The sequence below is a fragment of the Heterodontus francisci genome, chromosome 3, assembly GCF_036365525.1.
Source record: "Heterodontus francisci isolate sHetFra1 chromosome 3, sHetFra1.hap1, whole genome shotgun sequence".
NCBI lineage: Eukaryota > Metazoa > Chordata > Chondrichthyes > Heterodontiformes > Heterodontidae > Heterodontus > Heterodontus francisci.
This window is the reverse complement of record NC_090373.1, coordinates 156,386,556-156,397,550: the sequence shown is the minus strand read 5'-3', so window position 1 is coordinate 156,397,550 and position 10,995 is coordinate 156,386,556. Positions and strand designations below refer to the sequence as shown.

Here is a 10,995-nt window from a genome sequence, read left to right as displayed (position 1 = left end):
TGTCTTCTCTCTCCTGGTAAACAAGATTTTTGTATTGTCTTTAAGCAGAGTGGACGCGAGGTCATCTGAATTGTCAGACTCCATCTTAAATTTTTAAAAATCGCACTTTATTAAAACCTAATTACAAAGTCCAGTGTTCATAACAGTACTTTTTACTCTTTGCAGTACCATGCACAGTTATGATTCCTCACAATGATGTCCTCTCTCTTCAGGTAACTATTGTCGCTGAAGATAACTGCAAGTTTTTGTGCTGGTCCAGAGAGAGGCTGACTTTCTTCCTGGAAACTGAATCCTTTCTTCATGAAGTGTTTAAGTATCTAATTGGCAAAGATATCACAAACAAGCTGTATTCTTTGAATGACCCAACACTAAGTGACAAAGTAGGTATCAGATTTGCATGCTTGAAGTTTAATATTATATAAATTTCCTAACAGAAGTGGGAATTTGATACGTTAAAGTTGCTCTGTTGTAAAATATTTGTATGAAATATGTGCTGTAAAAAAAAAATTAAGAGCAGCCATTTAAAAAATATCTTCTAATATATGCACTTATTAATTGATCTCCCATGGTGTTGTACATAATCCATTATTAAGTCGCTAAGTGCATAAAATTAACTGTACAGTATATAGAACATATAATGAACAAGCTGTGGTGTGATAAAAATAAAATTATATGGGCTTTGTTTGTTTTTATCCTTTTCATTAACCCAGGATTTTGTTTTTGGATTCCAATCTCTTTTCAAGTAGTAAATCTTGTTTGCATGTGGTCAAATGGGTGCCAGATCCTGTCTGATACCTCACCTATTCTTCACTTGTCAGTCTAAATATTAAGTGATAGCGTATTCTACCGCACTAGAGCCAGCTCCTGTTTCTCACCCAATGTCCACACATTCCACCATGGATCAACAGATAGAAATTGGGAAGAGGAATCCTGGCTGATTTCTTTTTTTTCCCCCTCCCTAACTTCTTATGACATTCCAGCTGTTTTCCTGGTTGAGACCTCAGCATAAACCAAGGACCAAATGTGGGACTGCATGGGTTGATGCTACAAAGGGTCTTTCATTAAACAACTGAGATGCTTTTTAAACCTAATCCAGGCTTATTAATGGCTCACTTGAAGTGTATTTTCACTTGATATCTCCTAACAAAAAACAATTTGTGTGAATGTACACAAAATGCATTAGAAAGATAATTCACCAAGTGGATGCTTTGAAGTCCAGCAGCATTAAATACAAGCGCAACGCCACAGCACTTGGAACACAGTGGGGATGATAAGTTTCTATGCAGCTCTGGTTGGTCAGGAAAGCATTTGCATTTAAAGTTTAATATTTGATTAACCCTTTGTACACTGCAACCTGAGAGGACAGAGTTAAGCAAATCAAACAGTCTAGAATACATTTCTGAGCGATAGTAAATTGATGGAACACGACTTTCAAAAATGTATTCAGGGCATTCATTAGTAAGGTCGATTGACTATTCTATCAGGCAATTAAACCTTCAAAGAAAATGATTTACTTTTTGAAATATTTCTGGTTAATTTGTTCTGCATAAATATTATATGATGTTTAATTAGCTGCAGTGTACAGTTGCTGTTGAATCGTTATTTTTGAAATTGCTAATCATGATCTTCAGTTGCTTTGCTCATGTAAACCTAATGAGCACTGTTAGGTATAAAGACAAGAAATGCTCAGCAGGTCTGGCAGCATCTGTGGAGAGAGAAGCAGAGTTAACGTTTCAGGTCAGTGACTCTTCAGAACTAGCAGATATTAGAAAAGTAAAAGGTTTTAAGCAAGTAAAGTGGGGGTGGGGCAAGAGATAACAAAGGTGAAGGTGTTGATAGGACAAGGTCAGAACCGACCAGAAGGTCATGGAGCAAAGGCAAACGGTATGTTAATGGTGTGTTGCAAGACAAAGCATTTGTACAGATAGGGTGTTAACGGACTGAAAACTGAACAGCCACAAGTACAGACATGAAAAAAAACAGTGGGTAGGCAAACTGAACAAACTAAGAATAAAATAAACAAAAACATTTCAAAAAAAGATAAAAGAAAAAATAACTGAAAATAAAAGTAAATGGGGGGGGGGGGGTGGGGGGCGGGCCTCCGTCATGTTGCCTTTGCTCCATGACCTTCTGGTCGGTTATTCTCAGTGACCTTGTCCTATCTACACCTCCTTTGTTATCTCTTGCCCCACCCCCGCTTTACTTGCTTATATCTTTTTACATTTCTAATATTTGCCAGTTCTGAAGAAGGATCATTGACCTGAAACGTTAACTCTGCTTCTCTCTCCACAGATGCTGCCAGACCTGCTACTTCTAGCATTTCTTGTTTTTATTTGATTTCCAGCATCCGCAGTATTTTTCTTTTATTGGAGCACTATTGTTGTGTATTTGATATAATGTCACCCATGCATTTCATTTGTGCAGAATATTTAGGAGTGGAATAGGCTGCAATTAATTTGAAGGATTGAGGTAACCTATAACACTTAAAAAAAAATTAAAGACGTTAAGTGAACATTGAGAGTAAGTTTTAAGCCTTGTATACCTGTGTGCTATTTCAGTTACAAGTAGCGCTGAATTAACACAGAAGGCATTGTATCATGAACACTGAATTCTGTCACAATTGGTGGGCAGGATGTTGTTGAATTATGCTAATGCAGAGATGCAATTTGTAAAGCAAGTAAAACTCAGCTACATGTTAGGATGACTGTGTCTATATCTCAGTAATGAAAGAAAATTAAGTTATGCTGATAAGGCTTTGTTTTTTGTTGAAATGGAATTGTCCAAATGTAATGAGAATCATCAGAGCATTTCAGGCTGATCTTCATTGTCCATTTCTACCCGAATGTTTTATCATTTATGAATTGAAGGGAAGGAAAAGTGTTTTTTAAAAATTCCCTTTGTTTACCCACCCTCACCGGAAATCACCATATTGCTGTTAGAGCAATGACACTGTTACTAAGTCATACAGACTGCATGGTCCCAGGTTTGATCCTGGTCAGTGTTAAATTATCTAGTCTCACCCAAGGGCAGTAGAGTGCTGTAACTGGTCTTAGCCCCTGGTCTTAAGTGTAGAAAAATTGGTCAAAATTACCACTTATTATCACTGTTTGATGGCTACTGCTGGAATGTCGTATTGCTCCCTCCCTCCCCGGTGGGGTACAGTTTCACCTGTGACATCGGCTTTCCAGTGACTATTCTCCATGCGTGAGCCTGCATACCATAAGGTAATCAAAACCAAGTCTGTTCCTGTTATTGCCTAATGTACACACATGCACAATATGACACTCCAGCAGTAGCTAGGTCCAAGTCAGTAGATTATTGAATGAAGTGACTGTTTAAAGACCATGAAAATGTAAAAGCTGAGAATGATAGCATGCGCTCTTACACATTCTAATGCTTCGATCTGATTTTTTTTTAAAAAAAAGAACTTAAGGGAATTTCCTTTGCCTATCATGTTACAAATCAATAGTGAGTTTATTTCAGAAATTGTGACCCAGAATTTCCTCAGACAAGCTCCTGCTCCGCCACGTAACTCTGTTGGAAGTGCAGTGGAAACCCCATTTAATGTTACCGTCACACTTTAGGCGAAGTTGCAGAGAGGGAGGAAATTCTGGGCTGATATTTCCAATAAAATTCTACAGCCTTGTTGTGTAACACACAGTAACTGGTTTAACATGTTTTATTCACTGGATATTATGTATTTTGAACCCCTCACCTTTCCCCACCCTCTTCTCCCCAAATGTTATTTTAAAGGAATGCTTCAATCCATACTTTGAGATTTAAATTGGACTTTCTAGTAACAGACGAGTCTACCAAGCCCCAGGAAGGTTAGTTCCTTTATTGTAAAGCACAACATACCTAGGATCACAGTATATGTTGCTACTGCTTTTAATATTTGAATTTTAAGCTTGCATTTTGTATCCCTGAAAATAATTGTAGGATATTCCAGCACCTGGTTCTTGTTTCTCTATTATGTTATCCAATAACAATTTAGTCGGCGATGGGTCCAAGTGAGACAGACTTGGTGCCAGTATCGAGTGCAGACTGAATGTATGTTGCAAGTAATTTTTTCCAAACAAAGGGAGCTAAACATAGGAAGGATTTTGTAGACCATCTGTCTATTACCAGTAAGTCCCAGACAAGACTCATCAACAGGCCTGGGCACATAATGTGTACAGAGTTCAACAAAGGAAAAAGGCAAATAATTTTCTCGAAGTGGCAAGTCCACCACTTAACAGTGAAATCCAACATCTACATTTGAACTGGAATTGATAATGGCGCTTTCCGTACTTGGAATTGTTTCTTTGAAAGGAGGGGAACTGAGTTAGCTGTGTCCCACCTATCACAGGTTCAGAATATGGGGATGAGCTGAGCAGCCCAAAAGGTTTCTGTTGAAGGGGAGTCTTTTGGTTAACTGTTGCATTGTAGCCCAGCACCTTTAGTAGAGCGCTATCTCAGATATTTGCCCTCAAAAGAAGGCTCACCTGAATCGCCCTCCTGTACCATATATCTGCAATTGGACCTGTGTATGATTTCTGGTTTCCAAGAATGGTTCTGAAAATAATGGGATCATAAAGGGAGAACTAACCTAACATTGTCCCAGGGACCTAGTATTAAGCTTGAATTACCCAAAGTTGTGGGGGTGGGATGGGGGTGGTCGCACGCGGCGTAGGCTGTCTTAACTGGAGGTTATTTTGGAAGAATTATTATTTCAGCATTGTCCCACAATCCAAAAATATAAAAACAGGGCACCTTTCCAGTTCAAAGTAGAAAATATTGTATTTAGTGGTCCTTATGTGGCAGTTGAAAATTTGCCTCCCTTCTATTTTAGAGCCATAGGCCAAATACAATAATAGCGACTGTCGCAGAAAACATTAATAGTAAAGTTCTACGAATAGGTTACTGTCTAGGCATTCAATAGTAAGTAATCCATTTTGAGAAACAATGGTCTGTTTATCGTATTTCTGAAAATCCAGTTTCCTTTCTGATGCAGACTGCCAAAAAGTTTGAGCGACAGCCAAGTCTATGTTCCCAACTTTCAATGATGAAAATGAGAAACAGCATGGCCAGTACAAGTGATACAGAAGATGGGATATCTCATTTTCTGCATGGAGGTTCTACTGCTTCATCAATCCGTGAGCATCAAATAAATGGCACTTTTCTTCACCTTTGTTGCACATAAAAAACTGTGATGATTTTCAGAATACAGTTGCGCACAGTCAAATTAACTTAGCTTAACTAGGAGGTTTGTTTCATTCAAACCCAACTAACCCATTATCATCAAACAAGGCTTTCAGAACCTTTCCTCGACTACCTCTGCTGCTAGTATGATCTAAAATCCTTAAAATAATACCTTAACATGATCTGTAAAAGGAACTTTAACATAAACTACAGTTCTTAAAGCTGATACCTAATATAAGCCACTAATGGTATGTGTTCCACACAGTCCCACTCATATTCCATTCTCCGTCTGGCATCAGTCATCAAACTGACTCCATGCTTCCCAAATAATTATATCCTATATCCAATTATGTTTCTTGAAGGCGATAGCCCCACACATTTCAAACTGACTATGATGCCTGACCAACAAACATTTTGACTGCATGCATTTTTAAGAATATAAGAAAGCATAGAGTATTAAAATGCCTCTCAGTCCATTAAACCCATCCCTTCACAGATCACATGGAATTATCTGTATCACAAACTCTACAACACTCACTAAATCTTCTGAGCAAAGGTTCTTTAAAGTTTCTCCTTGTCACTTAAATGGAGCAAAACTAAAGAATATTTTTCTATATTTCCTGCTTGATTTGGTCTTACAGCAAATAAACTTTCACTATTTGTATCCAAAAAAGGTAAAATCTGGTGTAAAATGTTCAAGGCAAATTAATCTTTTTTGATGTAACCAAACTGACTAATCCTCAGCTGGTTCTATCTTCTGACCTACTTCCATGCCCATCCGTATGAATTCAGTTGGTTGTGGTAGCTGTGTGCTCCCATGTTTGTGTTTGTGGATTTATTTGTGCCTGAAGTTAACAGTTTATGTTTTCATTTTGTGAAAAGGAACTAACCTGCAGGACTGCTCTAATTTGTCTGAAAGGAGTCAACTGCTGCATTTTGTTAATGCCCGGTTTGAATGCAACTAACTACATAGTCCCAGGTACTGGAAAAAAAAATGTCAGAATTTAAATTGTTCTAATTACAGAGAAACCCTGCTTAAATCACCTTGGTCTTAGAGGGAAAAATCATTTATCAAAGTTGTGATGAATCACAGTAGCTAAAATGTCCATGAGACATTGTACCAGAAGATTGAGAGTTTAAGCACTGCTCCAGGATTTGGGCACATAATCTAGACTAGCATTTTAATGCAGTATTAATGGAGTGCTGCATTGTCAGAAATTGGTGTACCTACACCACAAGGACTGCAGCAGTTCAAGAAGGCAGCTCACTAGCACCTTTTCAAGGGCAATAAACACTGGCCTAACCAGTGGTGCCACATCCCATGAACTAATTAAAAAAAAAAAAAATTTTTTTTTTTTTTTGAAGTAGATGATCACGATCCCATGTCAGTACTTGAAGAAGAATAGGGTAATATTGTTTATGCACTGTCTCATTACTGAAGACCACAATTTTGAGCCTGTAATGACATTGGAAGGACTTGCATGAGTTAGATTTGTAACAAATCTGATCTTAAAGGTAACGCTGCAAGGTTTAAAGTCTTTTGCCAAATTCATAACTCTCAATCGTAAAGTTATTTGAATCATTAGTTGCTTTTCTGTGCTTTCCCCACAACACAGGGCAATGTCTTGTAATCTTCTCAAGTGTTAAGGTAGCCTTCTGTTTCAACGGTGGAGTCCTAATGAGATTTCAGTGGTTGCCTGTCACTCACATCTGCCTATATTATAAGTCTACTTTTCCTTCAATTCTTGACTAAACTTTACCTTTTGAAGAAGTGGGAAAATTTGGTATTTATATTCTTATGACCGGGTGAGGGAGGGGTCTCAGGCTCCTCTCTGGCCCCTTTCCTGGGGGTTTGGCTATAACAGGGTTTAACTTTTAAAAACACGATGTTTTTAGCTTCACCTCAGTGAGCCCTTGCTCACTGCTCTCTAATTGCAATTGTAAATGAACCAACCAGACATGTTTTCTGAGGTTTAAACCAGAAGGATGTAAGATTATTAGCCTTAACACTCTAACTCGGTTAAAATGACTAAAATACGCAATGCAACCACGCTAGCATGCATACGAGATAAACGCACACCAAAATAGATACAGAGGAGGAGAAAGAATTAAAGGGGGAGGGATTGGAGTAGTAAATGAAATTCAGTTACTGTCTTTAGTTTTGCTGTAAAGTCCTTGATTGAAGTTAAAGTCTTGCAGTTCTCCCTGGGGCCCAGTGCATGCTTTCAAACTTGTTTCTCTGGTACCAGAAGCCTGAAGAGGTCCTTTGGCTTGAGGCTTAAGCTGCTTCTGTAGGTTCCTGGGACTTTGCTTGAGAGAGAGAGAGATGGACAGACAGAGAGAGAGAGAGAGCGGTACCTTCCTTCTCTTTGGTCTTTAAATTGCAGTCTGCCCCAAACCTTTCTGTGAGGCACAATTCAACAGTTCTCAGTCTGGCCAGCAGGTTAATCATGTGACCAACTCTCTGTTTGAAACAGCATCGTCTGCAAGTGTCGTTGATTCTTCAAAGCTTACTAGACACACTCTGGGGTTGTGGGGGTGTGGATGGTGGTGGAGTGCTGGCTCTTAGACAGACAATGGCTCTCAATGTCCTTTGATCATCACTATTGACAAAACCCAATCTCGCTAATTGAATCAGGTAACACTCCCATTGTCTCTCTATGGAGCTGTCTCTTGGGATGCAAATGTGCAGCCATGTTTTAGCTGTTCAGCTCTGTGGTCCTTTGAAACAAGTTATATTCGACGTCCAGTAAAAAGTTCAAGTAGTGTTCCATATGACAAAATTAATATGTTTCCATTTAGCAGGTGTAGTTTCTGTCACAATATCTGCATGATGGGGGAATGGCCTCTTGTTCTTTGATTTAATGGTCTTGTACCAATGTCTAAATTAAAAAATGTACTGTAGCAATACAGGCGGAATAGCCAAGACTGTAGCTCTAGTGGCTCAGTGGATAAATGTTCCATTTGACATTGCGCCATACAGGCCAGAAACATCCCACATTGATTCTTGGTCTGAGCGATTTCAGTGCAGATGTTGCATTTTCCCCCTTGGCCTTCGGGAGAGGAGGGGTAAAGGAAGAAAATCCCAGAGTGTTACAGTAGCAGTGACAGATATATGTAGGTTAACAGAAAAGCATTTTAGGCATGAGCTTGGAAAAACCTTGTGTGACCTTTTAAGAGTTGTCAGCATGCTGTAATTATTGATCAGGGATGTTTGTTGTGTGATTAGTGATGAGCATCCTATTGTTTTGGGAAAATTTGCATTTGATATCTAATTTGGATGATCTGAAACAGGTTTTTATTTCTAGAACTGAAAGAAGCATGCATCTTTCTGTTTTTTCCAACAACAAACACAGGATGCCCCTAATGAGCATAAACACTGACTGTTTATTATATGCATACAACTGCTATGGTAGTATTGCATATGGGCAGAATGGGAAAAAGCTGGAAAAATGGAACCCTCCATGTACGATGAGATGTTTCTTAAGGTGGTAATGAACTGCATTGAATTTGGTATCACTAAACCTTCCTTTCTAGTTGCCCTTTCAACTTAAGATTTGTTACAAAAGTCAAGAAATCTACATTTTTATCTTCATTTTGTATTTTCAAAAAAAAGTTTGCTCATCTCTAGAATTTGAGGGTTGTGCATGTAACTACATTTTGTGTATCCCTTCAATCTGCACAAATGCTGTTATGCCAATGTTAAAAATTTCACAATATTTGACTGGTGTTAACACATATATTTGAATAAAATGAGGCTTACTAATGCAAGACTTCTTTGTTCCCTAAGATTTCAGGTAGACCGTGTGTGATTCTTAGTAACTTTGAACAGTAATTAACTTTCAAGTTTTCAATCAGATAAATCCAGCTCCATTTATGCAACTCATTGTAAGTAGATTTTCAATGATTGACATTGATGGATGGATAGAAAATCTATAATCTACAAAGGTGTCATAAGGTTTTAAGTAGGCCTATTGAGCTGGCAAGTAATAGTTTCTAAGGCAGGAATAGACCAACTTTATCATCACTTTTCATAATTAGATTTTTAATACTGTTTAGTTTTATGTCAACTTTTTATTTCAATATAACATCTTCAGATTTATTTGTCTAAGGAAGTTTGAATATTCAGATTAATTTCTTAGGATGTGCTTGATAAAGTAACTTGCATGTTTGTGATTGTAATCAAGTATTCTGAGAGAGTATTTGAATGACTTTTATTTTACAAAAACAAGGAAAATATGCCATTGAGATTGAAAGCAGAATCTAAATAGCATGTAAGTCAGGCTGATGTGAACAACTAGGTAAATTAGCATTTTCTCATTATTGCTCGACTTTTGAAATTCAAATAAGAATACATCAGGCAATAATTTTCTGTGGCAGACATCTAATGGCATCTGCTATTAGTTAAATTTGCCTCTGCATGTTTAGGTTTTTCAGTTTTCTGTCTGGCAAGTTGCTGAAAATACAAGCTGATGAAGTTGCAATGAGGACAGCAGGGTATCTGAGACCTGAGTGAACATGGCAAACAACTGTGTATCTCCTTAACCAACAAAATTGAAGGATTGTGCAATCAACAGTGCAAGGACAGAGAAGGAAGTGAAAATTAGAGTGGGTTAATTCAATGCCTAATCAGGTCCAGAAAAAGAGGGGGGGGGAAATGGATTAAGAGAGAAAAAGAAAAATTTTGAATTTGACATTTTATAAACTCCAGGAACAATTGAAACCTGAAAGAGTCAGACTCCACGCTTGTAATAGTTCATTCTCAGTGCCAGAGAGGTTTCCTGGCAGTAATTAACACATCATACTGTTAAAAGACTACTTGAACTGAAATGAACAAGATTTTACTTTCTGTGGCATGTTTAGTTTGTATTTACTTTGCAAATACAGCAACTTCACGCCATTCAATGCCAGACAGTAAGATGTGGTTTTTGTGAAGCTAATGGCAAAGTGACACATTTCGGAGAATCTTACACCATAGAAGAAAATTGGCCCAACATAGCTGTGCAGCCTCTGAAAGAGCTATCTAACTTAGCCCAGACTGTAAATTTTGCATTTCTGTGTTTAATTGGACATGTGCCCTCCCGTGAAGTTGCTGTAGCATTTGCACATAAGTAACGTTCGTCTTGGCGTTACTTCGACAGCAAACTGAGACATTAGTTTCCATTTTGTTAGAGCCTCCATCTCAAAAAGAAGCTAATCAAGTTTGTAAAGAAAAATCCTGTATGCATTATTGCCAGTTAACTTGGATGCGAGCATTTGATTGCAGAGATTTTTATTTTTGTTTCTGTTTTCTTTTAAATACGACAGAGAGGTCCCCATTTACTAAAACGTCAGGAAAAATGAGGCCCATTGAGGAGACTATTGAGGATGATGTCTTTGATCCACCTTCACCAGTTGCCCAATAGGCTCCCAACTGGTCCTGAGCAAAACAAAATGGAATGTTCCTAGCAGAGAAGAGCTCTTGTCTGCTGAATAGTACAAGCATCATACAAATGAGTCCTGTTGCTTTTAGCCACTGAACCATCATTACACAGCCAGCTGCAGCAACCATATAAAGTACACAAAAGTCTATTCAGTTGTTTTATCACACTGTCACTTTTCAGTTCTTTTCCTAACTTTGTTATTGACTGTGAAGTGTCAAACAATGCACACTCAGACATATGACTTGAGCCTTTATGGGCAACTAAACACTTATTAACAGGTCAACCGTTTGATTGAAGCACTATTTGACATTTTTTCCACCATTCACACCTGCTCAAAATGTATGAAAGGTAAAAGCAGATTAGTTCTGTCCTCCTTACATTGCAGTAAAAA

The 10,995-nt window shown here is 38.0% G+C and overlaps 1 protein-coding gene across 3 annotated transcripts in view; it reads left to right on the top strand.

Moving 5' to 3' along the window:
* The window catches only part of bves (blood vessel epicardial substance), a 49,957-nt gene extending 39,383 nt beyond the window's left edge, over positions 1-10,574 (top strand). For 2 of the 3 annotated variants that reach the window (XM_068026959.1, XM_068026961.1), the window contains exons 6-9: positions 213-380; positions 4,994-5,135; positions 6,064-6,160; positions 10,489-10,574. In XM_068026959.1, coding sequence (XP_067883060.1) covers positions 213-380; positions 4,994-5,135; positions 6,064-6,146 — 393 coding nt within the window. In that variant the 3' untranslated portion in view covers positions 6,147-6,160; positions 10,489-10,574. Of the gene's footprint in view, positions 1-212; positions 381-3,753; positions 3,828-4,993; positions 5,136-6,063; positions 6,161-10,488 lie in introns of those variants that run through there. The other variant, XM_068026963.1, reaches the window with a different exon arrangement.
* The last annotated feature ends 421 nt before the right edge of the window (positions 10,575-10,995 follow it).